The sequence below is a fragment of the Furipterus horrens genome, unplaced genomic scaffold (assembly GCF_987537825.1).
Source record: "Furipterus horrens unplaced genomic scaffold, mFurHor1.1.pri manual_scaffold_10, whole genome shotgun sequence".
Lineage (NCBI taxonomy): Eukaryota > Metazoa > Chordata > Mammalia > Chiroptera > Furipteridae > Furipterus > Furipterus horrens.
In genome coordinates, this window is record NW_028327180.1 from 75,468,106 (window position 1) to 75,490,992 (window position 22,887).

General features: G+C 38.3%; 1 protein-coding gene across 1 annotated transcript; it reads left to right on the plus strand.

Moving 5' to 3' along the window:
* The first annotated feature begins 181 nt into the window (after positions 1-181).
* On the plus strand, positions 182-19,641 carry CDC25C (cell division cycle 25C). The gene is made up of 13 exons (XM_090288255.1): positions 182-398; positions 844-1,050; positions 1,705-1,799; positions 2,683-2,728; positions 3,922-3,955; positions 4,069-4,158; positions 5,927-6,085; positions 10,181-10,231; positions 15,590-15,652; positions 17,008-17,106; positions 17,658-17,791; positions 18,180-18,291; positions 18,490-19,641. The coding sequence occupies exons 2-13, from the start codon at positions 860-862 to the stop codon at positions 18,559-18,561; spliced, it is 1,146 nt and encodes a 381-aa protein (XP_090144381.1). The 5' UTR covers positions 182-398; positions 844-859; the 3' UTR covers positions 18,562-19,641.
* The last annotated feature ends 3,246 nt before the right edge of the window (positions 19,642-22,887 follow it).

The following is a 22,887-nucleotide window of genomic DNA, read 5'->3' on the forward strand; positions in this document are numbered from 1 at the left end:
TTTGCCCAACGCTAGTGGGCCAATCGGCATCCTGCTCTGGCAGTGGAGCGGGGCAAGCTCACGCCCCCGGTGACGGATGAGCCAAACGATTGGCTGAGGGGGTTCTGGGCGGGCGCGCGAAGATTGGCTGTCTCATTTTCGAGGAGAGCATGATAGGTTATTGGGAGGGCGGAAGGTTTGAATGGTCAAGGCCTGTGACTGTTAATGTTCGTGCTCTGAGGCCCTGAGGAGATAAGCTGCAAATCCTGACCGTAGTCAATCCAGTCGAGAAGTAGAACTGTAGTCTGGTTAATTGTCTCCTTTCCTGAGAATTCCTTTAATTTTGCTCAAGTCTTCACTGTGACGGACCCCATCTACTTCCCTTTCTCCTGAAGGTAAATCTCAGACTGAAACCTGAGGTAAGAACTGAGCCATCTCCGCTAGAATCGCGGAGACCCCATTTCCTCTCAGAGGCCAGTTGGAGCCCCACAAACGGAAGTTTAGGGCTCTAAGGTTTAAGGTATTGTCGCGAGTTAAGAGACCTGAGTTCTTTCGGGTTAGGAATCACGAGCTGTGTGGTCTCGAACAAGCCAAAGCCTTCTTTCCGTTTCCGCTTTGAAGCCCCGGGGTTTCCTCACGGTAAGTTCACATTCCGACTGAAAAGCCCGGCCGCTTCGGGCAAGTGCGATTTAACCTTCAAGCCAAGTGGTGACTGATTCACCGTTGGGGATGCCCATTCTCCAATACCGATGCACTTGGCCGCTGCCGGGAAGGGTGGAAGAGGATGTGAAAGCTGGACGATCTGTGATGTGCCTATTTAGGTGACGTTCTCTTCTTAGCTAGGTTTTATTTTTTTCTTCTTAGTAAGTACTCGGAGACTATGTCTGCAGAACTCAATTCATCCACAAGAGAGGACAGCCCTGGCACAGGACCCAGTTTTAGGTCCCATCGGAGGAAGATATTAAACCTGCTCCTAGAGAGAGACATTTCCTTTGCCGTCTGTCCAGATCTCCCTAGAACGCCAGTGAACAAAATCTTTGGTGATTCTGCAAACCTAAGCATTTTGTCTGGGTAAATCCACCTTTTCACACCTTATCTCCTTTGCTTTTCTAAACAGTTTTGATAAAGAATGCCCTCGTTCAAAAGATCTAAGTTTAAGCCTTAGCCCTTGAAATAATCTCTTCCTATGTTACTAGGATCTTGTGAGAATCAAATGATGTGATGTGTGAGAAAAGTCTTTGAAAACTGTTGCATTGTATGAGTCGGTCACTTTATTAATATTAATATTAGTGTTATTGTACTTTAAATTTTGGCTATGCCATGCCCTAATGCCTCAGCTAGCAAAATTGGAGAGTTACAAACTTGAGAAGTACTAGAGACTCCAGGGAGAAATCAAATCAATGTGCTCATGGTGTACAGGGCAGAAGATGAGGGATCAAGACCCACCTCAGTCAATAAACTTGGGTCCTCCAAACAACAATAAACCTACTGTCTTAGTATGTTGGTGACGTGAAAATTAGGTACAATTATTGGAGAAGAGAAAAGGTGGGAGATTTTTCTCAACGTACTCTGAAATATTTCCAAAAGCAATTGGATTTATTTGGACACTGTTCAGATTATGTGATAATCATTGAGCGGTATCTCAAATTGAGAATAATGTGATCTTTGCCTTTTACAAATTTTACATCTTAATGAGAATATTGGTGTACTATTATGTCTCAACAGAGGAACCCCAAAACGTTGCCTTGATCTTTCAAATCTCAGCAGTGGGGAGATGTCTGCCACTCAACTTGCCACTCCTGCAAACCTTGATGGAACTGGTAGGGAGAAGGAAGATAAAGCTTTCAAGGGAAAGAATAACTTTTTTTTTATTTTTAATTTTTATTTATTGATTTGAGAGAGAGAGAAACATTAATTTTGTTGTTCCACTTATCCATTCATTCAATGGTTGCTTCTTATATGTGTCCAGAGTGGGGATTGAACTTGCAACCTTAGAGTATCTGGACAACGCCCTGACCAATGGAGCTACCTGGCCAGGGCCTGGAAAGAATAACTTTTAATGGAGAGGTTAGGGTAGTAAAATAGACATGGAAGGTGGTAAAAGTAGGAAAAGAGCCTTAAAGTTGGAATTCTGTGGGTATCTATAGGATTTTTGAGGAGAATGATCAAGCCAATGGGAAGAGAAATATAATAATATTAATAGGAGTCACTTTGCATTTGAAAATTTTAGACAGGAAGGAATATTTTGTTGACTGATTGATGGTATGAATTGAAATTCACTGAATGATGGAATGAAAATAGTAGTTAAGATGAGAAGTTTTATGACCTAGTCTAATATCAGCAGAGACAAAGAAACCAACATAAATAAATACTTTGTCAGCTAATTCTTGTGTTTTTGTAGGGTCCGAGCCCTATGTTTTACTAGTCAACCATTTTAGTATTTGTTCTATTTTCAGATTTCCTAAGTGATAGGCATTCTTTTCCACTCATGAAAAATATCTCCGTAGTTTAGTGCCTTGTTTCCCAGCATTTTGTCTTTCAGTGGCACATGTAAATTCTTAAGATTCTATTAGCTTGTACACCTATCAAGAGCCTTTGTGTTCAGAAGGTCAGCTTTGAAATTAATATGGCTTACTGGTAATGAAGAAAATCAGAAGGAAAGACAGGATGAATGGACAAGAATAACTTTATATCTGATTGCAGGTCCTTTGGATTCTCCAGGACCTCAGGAAATACAGTTAGCTCAGATGTAAGTTCTTTTGCTAAATGAACCTCATGCTAAAACCTTTCAGCAATGGCATGGGAATTTTATCTTATGCAAACTCTGCAGAGTATAGAATGTTTCACTTTGGGTATAATGGGCCTGGAGGCCTAGATCCTTCCCTCGAAAAGTTTTTAAGTTTCCCAGAGTGTTGTGAAAATGAAAGCTATTTATTTTAACCATCACACACAATCAGTACTATCTTTAAAAATGCAGGAAAATTATATACTGCACTTAGACTTAGGCTGTTACCTACATGTGACTAGTGCTGCATCCTAGTGCTTAACTGCTTAGTGTAAGCTGTAGAGTCAGCATCTGGACTCCAGTGGCTTACTACTTCACCAGCTATAACTCTAACAAGTTTCTTACTTTCACTGCATCTCAGTTTCTTCATTAATAGTAAAGAAAAAAAATAATGAAGAGAATAATAGCACTCCTTATAAACAGCTATTGCAAGGATTAATTTTTCATTTAATGCTTAGTACCTGTCAAAGCGTTTTAGAATATTTATTATTATTACTTATGAAGATTCTTTGTTGGAGATCTTAAAGTGTTCAGTCAGGGAATACTCAAGGAACAAAAAGTATTTTTAAGTCAACTTCTTAAACTTACTATAAGTTTTCTATTTGACTTAATCTTTTTAGAACTTTATCCTTCGATGTTTAGGTGAATTAGGTGCCACTTTAGTGCACTAGGGAAGGCTTTCCATGACTATTTTTATCAATACATGTGAAAATTTACTTATTGTCTGTACTTTCTTTGAATTGCTTAAAATGCCCTAACCCATGTAGACCAAATGAACTCCTGGAAAGGGTGATAGAAATTTATAAAAAAAATAAATATTAACTTTCAGTAGTCAATGCTGGAAAATTAGTAAGTTATAAATTGTGTCTACATAAGATAGAGGACAAAATCATCATTTTTACTGCATATCTATATCTATATATACATATGGCTATGCAAATAAAAAATAAGGGCCTTATCTTCAGGGTGTCACTCAACATCTTAATATTTACCACAGAGAACACCCTACATATTGTTATTGGAAGATACCTATCAACTAGGTATAGGGATGCTAGAATGCAAGAAAGGAAGAGTTGGCATGCCGCAAGCCACTGATGAATAACCATATAGTATTTGAGGCAAAACTGACTGGTAATTTTTTTTTTTTTAATCTACAGGAATCATCACCAGCACCTTATAAAATGCAGCCCAGTGAGTAGCTCCTCTTTCTTAGGTTTGGCTTTATTCCTCAGATGGAAGACAGGGTTTTCAGCTAACATGTGGCTAGAGGTTGCTGGATGTTCTCAGAAAACCATCTCTTATAGGCACAGCTGCTTTGTAGCACTCCAAATGCTTTGGGTCATGGTAACAGGAAGAAAGATGCAATATGTACCTCATCCACAAATAAAGAAAATGTGAGTGTCTAATGGGAACCTAGATACATATAAATTAGCAGTTGTCTTCCTTGGTGCAAAGCAAATTGTTGTTATCATGAGACCTGGAGCTCATAACGCCTCAGTATGCTAGACAAACAAACAACATCATTAGAGGAAAATAACTTCTTTATGGTTTGTTTTTTGTTTTTCTTTATAAGGTTTGACCCTAGAACAGAAACCTAGCTCCAAGTCTTGCACAGCAGGTCATCATTATAAATTTTATTTGTTTATTTAAATATTTTATTTATTTATTTTTAGAGAGAAGGGAAGGGAGGGAGAAAGAGGGAGAGAAACATCAATGTGCGAGAGAGAATATACATAACATAATATACATAACATAAAAATTTACCCTTTTAACAATTTTTAAGTATACGATCCAGTGTTGTTAAGTACATTTACGATGTTGCACAACCGTTACTACTATCCATTTCCAGAATTTTTCATCATTTGAAATAGAAGCTCTCTACCCATTAAACAATTACTCCCCATTCCTCTTTTCTCCCAGCCTCTGGTAATCTCTAGTCTGCTTTCTGTCCCTATGAGTTTGACTGCTCTAGGTACTTCATGGAAGTGGAATCACGTAACATTTGTCCTTTTGTATCTGATTTATTTCACTTAGCATAATGTCTTCAACATGCATCCATGTTGTAACATGTATCAGAATTTCATTCCTTATTATGGCTGAATAATTTTCCATTTTATGTATATACCACATTTTGTTTATTCATTAATTTGTGATGGACTTTGGCATTGTTCCCACCTTTTAGCTATTATGACTAATGATGCTATAAACATTGGTATACAAATATCTGTTCAAATCCATGCTTTCAACATTTTGGGGTATATCCCCAGAAATAAAATAGCTGGATCATTTGGTAATTTCTTGTTTAATTTTCTGGAAGCTGCTGTACTGTTATCCATAGCAGGTGTACCATTTGACATTTCCCACAGCAATGTACAAGGATTTCAGTTTTTCCATATCCTTGTCGATACTTGTTATTGTCTTTTTTTATATAATAGCTATCATAATGGGTGTGAAGTAATACCTCATTGTGGGTTTTTTTTTGTTTTTTTTTTTAAAGATTTTATCTATTTTTAGAGAGAGGGGAAGGGAGGGAGAAAGAGAGGGAGAGAAACATGATGTGCGAGAGAGAAACCACAATTGGTTGACTCTCACATGCTCCCAACTGGGGACCTGGCCCCTGCAACCCAGGCATGTGCCCTGACGGAATCAAATTGGCAACCTTTTGGTCCACTGACTGGCACTCAATCCACTGAACCACACCAACCAGGGCTCATTGTGGTTTTGATTTACATTTTGCAAATGACTAGTTATGTTGTACATTTTTTCATGTACTAATTGGCCATTTGTATATCATCTTTGGGCAAATCTCTTTTGAAGTCCTGTTTGTTTCTGTTGTAGGAGGTATATATATATGATTTGCAAATATCTTCTCCCATTTTTGTGGGCTGACTTTTCACTTTCTTGATAGTATTCTTTGATACACAAGTTTTAAATTTTGATGAACTTCAATTTACCTAAAAGAAAAATATTTGTGCTTTTTCATCATATCACAGAAATCATTGCCAAATCCAATGTCATGAAGCTTTTCCACTATGTTTTCTTCTGAGAATTTTATACTTTTAGCTATACATTCAGGTCTTCGCTTCATTTTGAGTTAATTTTTATATATGGTATAAGTTAAGTGTCTTGGATAACTTAAAATATTGTCAATATTCTTGACAGGACAATGGAAACTTGGTGGAAAATGAAATTAAATATCTGGGCAGTCCCATCATTACAGTTCCAAAATTGGATAAAAGTCCAGAACTAGAAAAAGAACAGGCAGAGGAGATTTCAGATGAATTGATGGAGTTTTCCCTGGAAGATCAAGAAGAGGCCAAGGTACAGTGCTCTCTGATGTTATCTGCAAGGACAGATCATGTTGGGTCTTCTGCCATTGTAAAGATTGCAGAAACCCTGACTCAGATGGAAGCATCTTGTCTGCTCCTACAATATTTCTTCTCTCGTATGATCAATTTTCTTCTTTCTCCTGGATTAATGATTCTCAACCTTTTTGATATCAGGACTCTTTTTCTTTCAATTTTCTTTTGTATTTTTTTCAGGTGTTACAGTCTTAAAGTTATTGAGAATTCCTTGCCTTGTACCCTATCTACCAGGAAAAGCATCCAGTTTTTCTCCATTAAGTATGATATTTTTATAGTTTCTTGAGATGCCACTTATCAGGTTAAGGAAAGCTCCCCTTCTATTCCTAGTTTGCTGATAAATTTTAACAGGAACAGATACTAGATTTTATTAAATACTTTGCATCTGTTAAAATAATCATATGAGTTTCCTTTTTTTAACCTGTTAATATGGTAAATACATTGATTTTCAAATGTTAAAACAACCTTGCATTCCTGTAATAAGCATATTTGGTCAAGGTATATTACCCTTTTTATATATATTTTTAGATTTGATTTACTAAAATTTTGTTGAGAATTTTTGTGTCTATGCTCAGGAGAGATACTGATCTTTAATTTTTCATTTTTCTTGTAATGTCTTTGGTATTGGTATCAGTGTAATGATGTCATCATTTGGAAAGAATTCTCCTTTTCAACTTTCTGGAAGGGTTTGTGTAGAATTGGTTTTTATTTCTTTATTTAAATGTTAGGCAGAATTTACAACTGAAGCCATCTGGGCCTAGGCTTTTCTTTGTGGGAAGTTTTTAAATTACTAATACAGTCTTTACTTTTTGTAGGTATAGCCAGATTTTCTGTTCCTTCTTGAGTCAGTTTCAGTAGTTTTTGTCTTTTTAGATATTTGTCATTTAATCTAAGTTTTCTCATCTGTTAGCAGATAGTTGTTCGTAGTATTCCATTATTATCTTTTTATTATTTCTGATAGTAATGTGCTCTCTTTTATTTCTGATTTTAGTATTTGAGTCGTCTCTATTTTTTTTCTTGGTCAGTCTAGCTAAAAGATTTATTAGTTTTGTTCATCTTTTCAAAGAACTAAAATTCTCTACTTCATTAAGTTTTGCTCTAACTTTTCTTATTTCTTTAAGGCTGCTTGCTTTAGATTTAGTTTCTTCTTGGTGGAAGGTTAGCTCATTGACTTGAGATCTTTCTTCTTTATATAGGCAATTACAGCTATACATTTTCATCTAAACACAGCTTTAGCTGCATACCATAAGTTTTGGTATGTTGTGTCTTCATTTGCATTTATCTCAAAGTATTTTCTAATTTCCACTGTAATCTTTGTTGACCCACTGATTATTTAGGAGTTTGTTGTTAAATTTCCATATATTTCTAAGTTTTCCAGATTTTTTTCTGTTATTAATTTCTAATTATTCCATTATGGTCAAAGAACATATTTTGTATAATGTCAATACTTTAAAAGTTGTTGAGGCTTATTTTATGACCTGGCATATGGTCGTCCTGGGGAATGTTCCATTTATATTTGAGAAAAATGTATATTCTTTTTTTTTTTTAAAGATTTTATTTATTTATTTTTAGAGAGAGGGGAAAGGAAGTAGAAAGAAAGGGATAAAAACATCAATGTTTGGTTGCCTCTTGCATGCCCCCAACTGGGGACCGGGCCCACAATCCAGGCATGTGCCCTGACTGGGAATCAAACCAGCAAGCCTTTGGTTCGCAGGTCAATGCTTAATCCACTGAGCCACACCAGCCAGGGCAAGAATGTATATTCTATTGTTGTTGAGTACAGTGTTCTATTAACATCTGTTAGGTCCAGATAGTTAGTTTATAGTGTTGCTTCAATTAGTTTTTGAGCTAATAGTACCATAATAAATGAGGCCATCCTTGGTCTTGCCATTCTCACCTCGGTCTTTATATTTGTTTTTCTTTCAGCCTGGAACATTCTTCCCATAGACAACACATGATTTTCTCCCTCATTTCAGTTTCATTTTTGCACATATGTTACCTGATCAGAAAGGCCTTTCCTGACAAGTTCTCCAACCCTAATATTTTTTTATTTTTAATTATTATTTTTAATATTTTGTTTTTAGAGAGAGGGGGAGGGAGGGAGAAAGAGAGTGAGAGAAACATCAATCTGTGGTTGACTTTTGTGCATGCCCAACTGGGAATCAGGCCTGCAACCCAGGCATGTGCCCTGACTGAGAATTGAACTGGTGACCCGTTGGTTTGCAGGCCAGTGCTCAATCTACTGAACCTTACCAGCCAGGGCCCTAATATTTTAAAAAATATTTTTATCCTCCTTTATTTTTCACTTAAAGCATTTATCACTACATACAAATATAGAGCATATTTGTTTGTCTCTTTTACTCTCTTATTCACTGCTCTGTTGCCTAGTAGGTACTCAAAAATTGGTAAGCAGGTATGTGGATATGGAAGTCTGGGAAGCAAAGTCAGAGGTCTTGACTGGAGATAGAAATTTGAGAGTCAGAGCATAGAGGAGAAATTTAAATTTATGGGTGGAAAAAAGCTACCTATGGCAAGAGTGAAGAGTTAAAAAAGGACCAGTACCTACTCCCGATGAATTCAGCATCTATTATTAGAGATTTGATAGGTCAGGAGGCCCAACAAAAATGACAGAAGGAGCAACAGAAAAGTAGAAGCATCACGTTTCCTTTAGTATAAGGGCTACCTATATTAGAACTAAACTAAAAAGCTAGGAGGTTTTGCCATTGAAGCCAAGGAAGAAGGGATTAGCCAGCTCAATGGAAGCCTTTCTGAGGTTCAGAAAGATATATATGCATTATGGCTAAAGAAGTGACTGTTAGATGTGGCAGCCTGAAGATTGTTGATGACCTCGATGAACAGTAGGGTAGTACAGAGAGGAGTAGGACTGTATGTGTTGAGAAGTGTATAGGCCATGAGGAAATGGTGATGCCTTCTCAGTTTCCAAAATACCCTTCCTTAAAAAACAAATAGAGAGAGAGAGAGAGAGTGAGAGTGTGTGTGTGTGTGTGTGTGTGTGTGTGTGTGTATTTGGCTATTTTATAAAATTAGTATATCATAGTATAGAACATGCAAATAAACAAAAAGAAACTCGCAAATGCCCATAGTCCCACAGGCCAGAGATAATTACTGTTAACACTATGTAGGTTCTTCTAGACACTTTTCTATACAATTTTTTTCTTTTATTAAAGTGGTGTTACAAAGTATTTTTCTAACTTAAGGATATCATGAACATATTTTTATGTCAAAGAACTTAATCTACAACTTACTTTTTATTGCATAACAGTAACCTATAATATCTAGCATATGATTTGTTTAACCAGGGCTTTCTTACTGAACATTTAATTTTTTTTTTCTTTTTTAATATTTTATTTATTTATTTTTAGAGAGAGGGGAAGGGAGAGAAAAAGAGGGAGAGAAACGTCAATGTGTGGTTGCCTCTTGCACTGCCCCAACTGAGGACCTGGCTAGCAAACCAGGCATGTGTCCTGACTAGGAATCAAACCAGCAACCCTTCGATTCACAGGCCGGTGCTCAATCCACTGAGCCACACCAGCCAGGGCTGAACATTTAATTTATTAGTACTTTTTTTTCAATTATAAATGTGCTGGGATATCCATCCTTATAGCCACTTTTTTGTGTGTTTCCTTACTTCCTTAGGAAAACAAGTGGAATTACTAGAACAAAGGATATGCAATTTTTAAATGATTCTTCACTTCCTTCATTCCCTGATTTTTAAACTTATTTTTTCTTTTAAAAATTCTATTTTTATTTATTTTTAAAGAGATGGGAAGGGAGAGAGAAAGAAAGAGAGAGAAACATCAATGTGTGGTTGCCTCTCATGTGCTCCCAACTGGGGACCTGGCCCACAACCCAGGCATGTGCCCTGACCAGGAATCAAACCAGTGACCCTTTGATTCGCAGGCTAGAGCTGAATCCACTGAGCCACACCAGCCAGGGCTGATTTTTAAACTTTTAACATGAGAATTGGGTATGTCATTTTCAGGGCTTAGATCTAAAGAAAACAGTCTCTCTTTCTGACATTAATATCATTCAGATGCTGGAGGAAGATTCTAACCAGGGGTACATGACTGGTGATTTCTCCAAGGTGAGTGTGGGTACACTTTCCTATATTTCAGTGAGTCACTTTGGGTCTGAATCTTTTCTTCTCTGCTTTCAGAGAACACTAGGAATCCTCACCAAGTACGCTCCGATAACCTGTAGTAGTAGATCTAAGCCCTAAACCTTTCCAGTGAGAAAGTATTCCTATTCATTCTGGAAAAATCTGGAAGAGTGGGGAAAGCATGAGACTTACTACTTTTTTTCTCTTTTAGACTATCTTTTTAAATTATATAAATAATACTTGGTCATTACAGAAAAGATTGAAAATGAAATCTACCCCAAATTTTTTTTAGACACCAAAAACAAAGTAGCTTTTGTATATTTGGAATGAAACAAATCAAAATCACAAGATAGCAGTTAAGGGCTATGTTTCTTCAAGAGAAATGAAACAAATTTTTTCAGTTGTTTAACCACTAAGTTATTAAGATGATCGTTCTTTGAATCTGTGTTCTTATTGTTTACTAGCAAACATTTTTCCATTAGCCACATAAACTAATCTTAGTAGATGAAAATGCACCTGCTATCCTGGACATTTGACAGCTGTCTTTTTTTTTTTTTTTTTAAGTATATTTTATTGATTAATGCAGTTACAGTTGTACCAATTTCTTTTCCCTTTGCTCGCCTCCACCCAGAATCCCCATTCCCTCCAGCAATCCCAGCCCCCTTAGTTCATGTCCATGGGTCATGCATATAAGTTCTTTGGCTTCACCCTTTCCTATATTATTCTTTTTTTTATTTTTTATTTTAAAGATTTTATTTATTTTTAGAAAGAGGGGAAGGGAGAGAGAGAGAGGGAGAGAAACATCAATGTGTGGTTGCCTCTCACGTGCCCCCAACTGGGGACCTGGCCTGCAACCCAGACATGTGCCCTGACTGGGAATCAAATTGGCAACCCTTTGATTTGCAAACCAATACTCAATCCACTGAGCTACACCAGCCAGGGCTCCTATATTATTCTTAACTTCCTCCTGTCTATTTTGTACTGACCAATTATGCTTCTTAATCCCTGCACCATTTCCCCATTTCTTCCCTTGCCCCCTCCCAGCTGATAACCCTCCAAATGATCTCCATACCTATGATTTTCTTCCTATTCTGGTTGTTTGCTTAGTTTGTTTTTGATTTTTTAGTTTGTTGATAGTTGTGAGTTCATTGTAATTTTAATGTTCATAGTTTTAATAAGCCCCTTTAACATTTCATATAATAATGGCTTGGTGATGATGAACTCTTTTAGGTTTACCTTGTCTGAGAAGCACTTAGTCTGCCCTTCCATTTTAAATAATAGCTTTGTTGGAAAGAAGAATCTTGGTTGTAGGTCCTTTTCATCACTTTGAATACTTCTTGCCAGTCCCTTCTTGCCTGCAAAGTTTTTTTTTTGAGAAATCAGCTGATGGTCTTATAGGAACTCCTTTGTAATTAACTCTGCTTTTCTCTTGCTGCCTTTAAGATTCTCTCTTTATCTTGAACCTTTGGTATTTTAATTATGATGTATCTTGGTGTGGTCCTCTCTGGGTCCAACTTGTTTGGGACTCTGCACTTCCTGGACTTGTACGTCTATTTCCTTTGCCAAATTAGGGAAGTTTTCCTTCATTATTTTTTCACCTAAGTTTTCAATTTCTTGTTCTTCCTCTTCTCTTTCTGGCACCCCTGTGATTCAGATGTTGGCACGTTTAAAGTCCCAGAGGTTCTTAAGCCTCTCCTCATTTTTTCCAATTCCTGTTTCTTCATTCTGTACTAGTTGACTATTTATTTCTTCCTTATGTTCCAAATCATTGATTTGAACCCCGCTTTCCTTCCCTTCATCATTGATTTTGTGTGGATTTTCCTTTGTTTCATTTAGCATAGCTTTCACTTCTTTCCTTCTGTGTTTGCTGTACTCAAGCATATCTGTCAAATCTGTGAGCATCTTTATCACCAGTGTTTTGAACTCTGTGTCTGTTAGGTTGGCTCTCTTCTCCTACTGGAACCTTGATCCATTCCCTCTTTTAGGCCAAGGTTCTCTGTGTCCTTATCTTGACAGGCTCCTGTGTTTGTTTGTCTCTGTGTCTTAGGTAGAGCTGTCACACCTGTCACATTGTAAGGGGCGGAACCTTAGGTATTCCTCAGTACAAGTGACCCATTTCACCACATTGTGGAGATGTATGTGGGGGAGGGGTTTGAGAGGGAACAATGCTGCTTGCTCAGCACTCGCCTCTTTTTCAGGCACTTCTCCCACTTCCATATGGGACTGGCAGCTCTCTAGCTATTGCTCTGGCTGTGGTTCTAGGACTGTGGGGGCCTCTAAACAAATGAACTCTGCTGAGGGATTGGCAGTTTCTCCCACCGCCCTAACCCACACTGATTTTCAGTCAGAAGCAATGAGGCTTTATTATCCCCGGTGTTGGAACCGTGAGCTGCAAGGTCTAGTCTGGTGCAGGAAATGCTCCCCAGGTGTCCCTCCCTACTTTTTAAAATATGTGACTGTGCTTTCCACCACTGGCCACAACTGCTGTCACCACTGCCTCCACCACACTGTGTCCTCTTTACCCTAGCTCTGCCCCTCCTACCTGTCTGGATGAGTATTTCTTCTTTATATCTTTGTTGGACTTTCATGCAGCTCGATTTTCTGGAACCTCTGATTGTCCCCAGTTTTGAGGTAGTTGTATTCCTTCTTGGTTGTGGAGGGAGATGCAGTGTGTCTACCTACGCCTCCATCTTGAGGGAGATGCAGTGTGTCTACCTACACCTCCATCTTGGTTGGAAGTCTTTTATTTTTTAAAAGATTTTATTTATCTATTTTTAGAGAGAGAGGAAGAGAGGGAGAATGAGAGGGAGAGAAACACCAAATCAGTTGCCTTTTGCTTGCCCTCAATTGGGGCCCTAGTCCACAACCCAGGCATGTGCCCTGACCAGGAATCAAACCTGTGACATTTCGAACCACAGGCCAGCACTCAATCCACTGAGCCACACCAGCCAGGACTGAAAGCTGTCCCTTATATTACCATTGCTTTAGCTTAATGAAACATTTCTATTTTTGTCTTATGGGCAACCCTTAATCACCATCTTCCTTTCTTCCTTCATTGAATATATAACTTTTGAAAGATGATATATTGCTTAGAAACATTAGAAATAGAGCAGCTAACTAGTTACTTTACATGTGTTATAGTTTTGGGAAAATCTACCAATTACCAAATTTTTATATTCATAATGAAATGGAAGGTTAATTTCTTTTCTGTAATTGTAAGTTTCTGAATGTGGAACTACTTTACTGTCATATTATATATAGGCGATGGTAGATGTCATGTACTATATTGGTTTACCCAATACAAAAGTCAAGGCTATTAATTACCAAAGAACTAATTGATCTTTAGAAAGTAATTCCCAAACAGAAAAATGTCAAAGCATTTCTTAAAATTTTATAAGGTTTTTTCCTCATATTTTTCTCTATATAGCAAATTAGTTGCTTGGAAAAACGTTCTTTGTCTTTTTCTAGTATTGTCATTTCTGTTTTTGTCCACCCTCCACCTCCCCCCAAGAAAAAATAAGGAACAGGAAGTTTGTTTGGCTCTGAGCAGATCACTGGTGAATTCTCTTGGTGCAAAGAATGAACTCATATCTGAGATAACCTGAAAATCATAGTCTGCTCATGACATTGGTTAGAAATATTAAAGTTTTTTACCTCCTTTTTAGTTACTAGATTAGTCTTGGTTTTTATAATTTTTTCTTTTTCTTTTTTAATTAATTTATTTTTATTGAATTTATTGAAATGACATTGGTTAATAAAATTATATAGGGTCCAGGTGTACAGTTCTATAACACATCATCTGTATATGGTATTGTGTGTTTACCATCCCAAGTCAGGTCTCCTTCCATCATCATTTATCCCCCCTTTACCCTCTTTTACCTCACCCCACCTCCTTTCACCATATTGTTGTCTGTCTATAAGGTTTTTTTTTTGTTTTTTTTCTTAATCCCTTCACCTTTTTCATCCAGCCCCCTAATCCGCTTCCCTCTGACAGCTGTCAGTCTGTTCTCTATATCTATGAGTCTGTTTCTATTTTGTTTGTTTGTTTATTTTGTTCATTAGATTCCATGTATAAGTGAAATCATATAGTACTTGTCTTTCTCTGACTGGCTTATTTCACTTATCATAATACTCTAAAAGTAAAAGGATAGAAAAAGATATTTCATGTGAATTAAACCCTTTTTCATGGAAATGAGAGTAAAGCTGGGGTAGCAATGCTTATATCTGACAAAATAGACTTTAAAACAAAGGCTATAATAAGAGACAAAGAAGGACACAATGTAATGATACAGGGAACAATCCAAAAAGAGGATACAACCCTTGTAAACATTTATGCACCCAACATAGGAGCACCTGAATATGTAAAACAAATTTTTATGGACGTAAAGGGAGAAATTGACAGTACTACAGTTATAGTTGGGGATTTTAACACCCCATTGACATTAATGGATAGATGTCCCAGACAGAAAATCAAGAAGGAAACAGCAGTCTACCCCAAATCTTATCAACTAGAATATACATGCTTTTAACATCTTGGTTTATATCTCTCCAGACTTTTTTCTATGTGTTTTCAGAAACATGTACACACACAAACACATTTATTGGTTTTCCACAAAAACAGATTTTTAGTATTTTGTGATCTGTTGGGATTCTTTTTCCTCATTATATCAGGAACATTTTTCATGTCACTAAAGAATTCTTCATTTCATCATTTTTTTATTATTATTTCTGATTAGAAGTCTTCGATTATTTATTTATTTTTTTTAGATTATATTTATTTACTTTTAGAGAGAGGGGAAGAGAGAGAGAAAAACAGCGATGTACAAGAGATACATTGATTGGCTGCCTCTTGCACACCCTCAACCAGGGACCTGGCCCGCAACCCAGGCAGGTGCCCTGCCTGACCAGGAATTGAACCAGCGACTCTTTGGCTCACAGACTAGCACTCAGTCCACTAAACTACACCAGCCAGGCCTTATATTTTATAATAAAATACCGTGCTGCTGTTTTTTAATAGCGCAGTATTTTTTTTTTTTTTTTTTTGGCTGCCCATAATTTCTTGATAAATCTCTTTATGTAGAATATTTTATAATTTTTCCTTGTGAAGTATACCAAGATGGACATAGTTGTAGCTAAATCTAAAACTTTATACACATTCTTAATTAGTTCCTTAGAATCAGTTCTTAGAAATAGAAATGCTACAGTTTTTAGAAATTGAATGCACATTATAGAGACCATTGGGGGTTTAAAAGGTTATTTGGAAAGAAGGACAATGTATGGGCATTTGATCTCAAATTTGGGTATAGAAAACTTGCTGTTATTTCAGCTCCTTGGTATTTCTAGGTATGTGTGCTGCCAACTGTGTCAGGGAGACACCAAGATCTGAAGTACATCACCCCAGAAACAGTAAGCAGATTTCTGGAGATGGTAACTGGTTACATAAGCTACCATCTGGTCTGTTCTGTTCCTAAAATCACCATTTCCGATTGTTATTTCTTTCACTATGTTCACTAACAAACTCCCTATTCATCTGAAGCTGTATTAAATGACTCACTTTTATTGCCTTCTTCTATCACCTCTGTTTTTAACTAAATAAATTACATATAACTTTTAAGAAATAAAAAATAAAGAAAAAATGAAAGAAAGGAAGGAAGAAAAGGAAAACTAAAGGAAAAAAAAAAAAGGCAAAAACCCCCAAAGGAAAAAAGTAAGAATCACTTAATTTGGGTGACCTTGCATCCTGGTTTACATGTTATAATATCATTTATGCCTACTAGTACAGGGTAATTATTAATAGTGTTCTCTTTCGTTCTGAAAAGTGTCCTACTTTGTGCAAGAATTATTTGGTCACCCTACCCATAATTTTGCCACCAGAGACAACCACTAGTAATATTTTCCTTATGACCTTCCAGATTTTATTCTGGCATATGTTTTATAAAAATAGAATCATGATGTATATGTGGTGTTACAATTAGCTTAGTAAGACATTGTAAACATCTTTCTATATCAATAAAAAGATTGTTGATCTATATTATCCTTTTAATGACTATATAATATTCTGTTATACTGACATGTGTAATTTATTTAACCACACCCCTTTTATTTGTAATATTTTGATAACCTAAGAGAATGCTGAGATGAATAGTATTGTACCACTTTTTTTTACTGTACTTTTCTATTTAGTTAAAAATGTTAGAAAATAAATTGCTGAGTCAAAGTATAATTACATTTATTTTTATATGCATTTACAAAGTTCCCTCCAGAAAGTTTGAAACAATTTATACTCCCACAAGTAGCTTAAATTTACTCCTCTGGGTATCAAACTTTATCTTCTATATTCTTTTCCAAAAGACTTGCTTTATTTATATTGAAGGATGGGGAACCGTTTCCCATCTCTTCTTGTAAACTCTGGATCTTTAGCTGCTACCTGTGCTACTGCAGAAGTCTTTGTGTATCTTCTGAAAGACTGATTCTAGCCATGCCTGTCTCAAGATGAGTAGCTTCATTATATATATATATTTTTTTCTGGTGTCCTGGCAATACCAGATATTTTGGTTCTCTAAAAAGGCCACTTCCTATTCCATCCTTGTATGTGGGGTGGGGTTGAACCATTGCAACATTTCAAATAAGGGGCTTTGGAGGCGGGGAATATAGTGGAATCCTGGGTGACCAAAGGGAGTATAAATCAGACACTGTGTGTGACTGGCTCTTCTCCTTCAGAATGACAGTGAGCAGGGTATTTAATCATTGTTTCTGTGCAGGTGGCTGCCTTACTGTTGGGGAAATTCCAGGGTCTGATTGAGAAGTTTTATATTATTGATTGCCGCTATCCGTATGAGTACCTGGGAGGACACATCCAGGTGAGGCTACATTGGGAACATTAGCAGGGGAAGGGGTGGAGATAGCTCTTTATTGAGAAGAGTCTGTGTACAAAGAGTCTTATGAACTATAGAACCAGGGCAGACATTATATATTTGGAGCACATCAAAGCTGTAAGTCCTCATTGCTATTCTGCTTACGTATACCTTGAGCAATTTACTTTCCCCTTCTCTCCTAGACCAATCTCCCTCTTCTGTAGGAGCCAATGGTTCTCATATGAAAATAAAAACATTAATTTGAGGACTGAGAAGCACTTTGCAAACATTTACTGCTCATAGACATTCCTCACAATGATCCTACACTTCAGGCAGTTTAGTTCTACATGCATTTATTGAGCAACTACTACATACCAAGCTCAATGCCAGGCCCTGGGAGTAGATACAGAGATACAATTAGGTCTCTTCTCTGAAAGTGTTTATAGTCTAGCCTTCCTGGCCCAAATTTCTCAAGGTGGTATGGTATCCCAAGTATTTCTAAGTGTTGTCACTGTCCACAGGCCCTTGAGGAAATACTTATTATAATTCTTCTACAGGGAGCCTTAAACTTATACAGTCAGAAAGAACTGTATAACTTCTTTCTGAAGACACCTGTTGTCTCTTTGGGTGCCCAGAAAAGAGTAATCATTGTGTTCCACTGTGAATTCTCCTCAGAGAGGGGTCCTCGAATGTGAGTATTTACATGGTGTAGGGCGGGTGATGGAAAGTGAACTTGAGCTAGGACTTATAAGGGAACCTTCCCAGACCAGTTCAGACAAAGACTGAATGAATGAATACTCTCTGCTGTTGCTTGAAGAATGCTAGGGACTAGTAAGAAGGCGGTTTCTTCAATTCAAAAATTTGGAGTAGTGGAGGAAAAATCAACTGGGAATTAGGCACCAGTGGAGGAAAGGAGAAAGAATGGTGCTAATTAGACCTTGCTTTGCAAAAATAATGAGATCTGGAAGTTGTTAGGGGGTTAGCAATAGTCTGTACTTTCTCTCTTTCCCCATTAAGCGGACTGTGAAATCCTGACCTTGCTTCTTTTCACCCCACACATCTCTGGGTTTTCTCTAAAGGTGCCGCTCTCTGAGAGAAGAAGACAGGGCCCTGAACCAGTATCCTGCATTATACTACCCAGAGCTGTATATCCTCAAAGGGGGCTACAGAGACTTCTTTCTAGAATATATGGTAAAGAATGAAGCATGTGGGGCAGTGGGGAAACCCAGACGTGGGGTATCCAACTTTAGCATGCAACTCCCAGGGCCCGTAAAGCCCTGAGAAGAAACTGCTGCTTCTCCTTAGCCACTAGCAGCAGATTCTCTATTATACCTAATAGGCAGAGTTCAGGAACCTAAAGAATCCCTTACTCTGTCCCTGACCTTTCAGGTGCTGTGTGAACCACAGAGCTACTGCCCTATGTATCACCAGGGCCATAAGACAGAGCTGCTGAAGTGCTGAAGCCAGAGCAAAGCATGGGAAGGGGAGCGGCAGCTGCAGGAGCAGATTGCCTTGCTGGTGAAGGATGTGAATCCACGATAATAGATCAGCGGCTGCCTGCCTAGGAATCACCAGGCAGAAAGAGGCCATCTTCCATGTGGCTAAGCTTAAGATTGTTAAGATGTCTGCAAACCAACAGGCTGCCAAACTGATGCAATCCTAGACCTGGGAATTGGTTAGGTTTCAGTAGAGCTGATGGCTGGTGATGAAGTCCTGAAGTTGGCTCTGAAAGCTGTAGCCTTGGGTTGCACTGAGATGTGTGTTGCTTTAGGGAGTATTTACATTCTCTTTCTAAATACTTGTGACTTCTCACAAGCCAGCCAACTCTTCCTCTCCCTGAGCTTCTGGCTGTGTAAGACAGTTGCCCACCTTCTTTCTCTGTATTACCTTTATTTCCCCCTCTTTCTTTTTCTTAAATGGGAAAATAAACATTGTAGAATGAGAAATGTGATTAATAAGCCTAGTCTGCTCCTAGAAGATCTGTATAAGGAAGTAATCACGAAATTAGACTCTTTCAGACATAATGGTATAACCATCTCTAATTCAGAGCTGAGACCACTTTGCTTTTTTCCTAGATCAACTAGTAGTTCTCCAAGTTTAGACCCTGGATGATCAGTGTCATCTGAACTTGTTTGAAATACAAATTTTGGGGCCTCACTCCAGACCTATTAAATCAGAACCTCTAAGATTAGGGCCCAGAAATCTGAGTTTTTAAGATTTCTCTTGTAGGTGATTCTGATCCACACTAAGGCTTGAGATCCACTGCTCTGGAATTAAAAACCTTTAAAGTGCATTCTTCAGCAATATTACAGGCTTCCTTTCCTAAAGACCATTCCACGGTATGACTTACGTAAAAGTGTGTCCCAGACTTGGCTCGCTGGGATCTAGGCTCAGAAAACCAGAGTGTCATTCCCTATGAGAAGTAATAGGTTGAGTTTGGCTTAAAAGGTTCCTTGTCTACAGCTTCAATGGAGTTTTGACTTTTTCCATTTCCCATACTTTTCTCCACCCCATATCACAGCTTGCAAATAAAAGTTTACATTTAGGGTGACTGGAAGTAGAGATTTGTGCTATATTTCTTTTATTTGTTGAATAAGAGTAAAAGTACCAAGCAAGACTTAAGAAGACCTTTTAAACTGCATTCTTCATGGATAACCTAGGCTTTCCTATCTTAGAGCCTTTTAAGGCTAGTAGGCTTTTGTCTGCCTAATGAGATATAGTCCTATTTGGCTTAGGATGGCAGTGGAATGAACATTGTCACTCCTGTATTAACTTAATAATAGTGATAGCCCAGGACTAAAAAAGGACAAAAGGTTCTGAAGCCTAGGCTGAGATAGGCTCCCAGGTTCTGGAGCAGGGACGCTTTTTAAAAGTAAGTGAGTGTAGGGAGGGCTGGACCGACTTTTGCAAGGCTTGCAAGTGCTCTTCTCCTGGAGTGTGGTGTGCGTGCCTCACAGCAGAGGGCACTGCTGTATTCTCCATGCCAGCCACTGGAGCCTGCAGCCTCCACTCCTAGCTCGCGCCTGTCTGTCCAGGGGAAAGATATCTCACTGAGCTCCCTGAGCCCTTGAGCTCAGAGCTAGAAGAGGTGGAGGAAAAAAGGAGAGAAAACCTGCTGCCCCAACCCAACACACTTACCCCCACCAAGCAAGAAATCTTAGTAGCCCAAGGAGGAAACTGCTTGAAGCACCTCCACTTCCAAGTGTGAGGAGGGTTCCCTAATTGCCTACCCTAAAGGGTCATTTCCTGATAATTTTCCCCAGAAGGGTAGAACCAGGCACCCACCTGGGAAGAGACTGGTACACGTGTTAGTATTTCAGTAATCTTAATAAGTGGAAATTCTGAGTTGCAAACAAACAAACAAACAAACAAACTAGGGCTTAATTAGTTATCTACTTTGTGAAAAATTATGTTTGCCTAAAAGGCAACATTTTCCCATGTAATTTTGTATAACATCCCCCTACTGTATAGGTACCAGGTGATTTGATTCATTTGTTTTTTTAAAAGATTTTATTCATTTTTAGAGAGAGAGGAAGGGAGGGAGAAAGAGGTAGAGAAACATCAATGTGTGGTTGCCTCTTGAGTGCCCCCAGCTGGGGACCTGGCCCACAACCCAGGCATGTGCCCTGACTGGGAATCAACCTCTGACCCTTTGGTTTGCAGGCCGGCACTCGTTCTGCTAAGCCACACCAGCCAGGGCTCGATTCATATTATTTTGAGGAACAACAATAATAGTAGCTAACACATTTCAGGTACTTATTGCATGCAAGATTTTTTATGACCTTGTGTTTATATAAATTAATTTAATTCTCACAATAATTCTGTAAGGGAGATACTCATTATGCACATTTTACAGATAAATTAACATTTTAAGTTCATACAGCTAGTGAATGGTGGAGATGGGATTTTGAACCCAGGCAGTATGGCTCCAGAGTCTGTATCCTTAATGGATTTTGCTGTTAACAAATCCTCACCAAAGAACCATGTGCCTTTCTAGAATTGGCATTGTATTGCATGTTAAATATGTAAGCCTCAATTATAGGTTCTTGAGAAGTCAAGGCCATAAGGGTTGCTTGGACTGGAAGATGAGGCTAAGAGCAGACACAAAGACCCCAGACCATAGACCTCAGCACAAGGCTATTTAGGAACTTAGCTCTGCACTGGTATCCTTGCACAACACAACTAGTATTCATTCATCATGAAGTCAAGTAATGAAGTATGGAAGCTTTTGGGCCTAAAAACTGCTTCTGATTGTCAATCTCAGCCTAGGACCTGGCTGACCTCTGCCGTAAAGAGGGAGGAGCATTTTTCTTTCCTTCTCAGGAGTATAAAGTGGGAGGCATATAGGATTCTCTTTCCCCATTCAATTCAGGCAAGTGTTAAGGAAGCACCAGTTCTTTTAAAAATATGTGTATCTGGGGTTGTCAATTCTGAGTACCACAGATTTTGAAATATGACATAGTCCCTGCCCTCAAAAAACTTACAAGGCAGAAAATGATGCTCTTTGTTCCCATGCCTGGCTCTCTAATATATTCAGCAATAGGAAGAACTGTATGTAGTCTGCAGTTCCAAAGCAGCAAGTTGGGTGGTGGGGGCTGGCCAAGTTCTCAGATAATTAACTCCTGCATGCCATTTGGGATGATACACTTTATTCAGTGCTTGCTATGTGTCAAGCACTAGGCTAAACCCTTTACTCAATATATACTTATTTAATCCTCACAACTATTATATGTATGAATTAGATACTGTTATTTTACAGATGAAGAAACAAGCACAGAAAAATGAAGTGACGTGCTCAAGGTCACCCAGCATGTGTTGGAAATGTCATTTGAACCCAGGCAGTCTGTAAGCTTGTGCTCTTACCTATTATTCACTATATTACTAATATCCTGGGTTAGGGTAGCTGCAGGAATTATACCTTAACCGTAAGAGAGGATTTGATAGAAAGCAAGAGACCAAGATTACAAGTGAAAGTGGAGTAAAATACAGGGTCTTTGGACCTTGGAACCCCAATCAGTAGGGTTTGTATCTTAATCATTTTTGCACCTGGCACAAAGCTGGACCCATAATCAATCTCAAAAGACAGTATTGAGTTGAATAATGGCTGAGTAGCATCATCATTGTAGAAAGGACTGGCTCATTTGTCATCCACAAGGTTCCCAATGGCAGTGTTCCTTATCTAGCAGGTGTTGGCAGTCATAGAGGACACGTTGTGGGGAGAGGGTATGGAAGAGATGTCAGTATTAAGTCTTGGAGTCATATTCATGTGTAGAGGCCTCCTCAACCCTCCCCTAGCTTTGGTTACCAGTCCTCATTGATGTGAAGCTCTGCAATCCCATGCTCAGAAATATGCTCCAGGCATCTCATTTACTCTCGGAAAAAAACAAAAAAGCTGGCCTCTTACAGGTAGAACCGGGCATTGCCTTTCACCCATCAGTTTGCTCTTGTTTCAGCCTTCCTGGTCCATTCCATCGGGATAGCACTGAGTAGACACTTTGAGTGGGCACCCTGAGCAAATGCCTTTCCTAACCCACCATCCTACCCCAGATTTGGTTGCTGAAGGAGAGAGAGCAGAGGTGACACCCCTTGAACACATCACATCTTTGTTGATTTGTATGTCTCAGCCCTTTCCCAACCACCTGAAATTGTTACCTTTTCCTTTGTAAACTCCATTTTGAAACTTGTTAGAATGGAGTGGAAAGTGGGGGCTATAACAGGTTCTCCAGCTACAGGTTTTCTAACCTTTCTGGAGGGGAGTGCTTGGGAAAGGTACCTTGAAGGTAGGAT

What these genes read in the sequence shown, in the direction of transcription:
- CDC25C (XM_090288255.1), top strand. Translation starts at nt 860, where the DNA reads ATGTCTGCAGAACTCAATTCATCCACAAGAGAGGACAGCCCTGGCACA. An exon ending in GAAATACAGTTAGCTCAGAT is followed by an intron (nt 2,729 to 3,921) that starts GTAAGTTCTTTT and finishes TTTAATCTACAG; the next exon opens with GAATCATCACCAGCACCTTA. An exon ending in AAGATCAAGAAGAGGCCAAG is followed by an intron (nt 6,086 to 10,180) that starts GTACAGTGCTCT and finishes AATATCATTCAG; the next exon opens with ATGCTGGAGGAAGATTCTAA.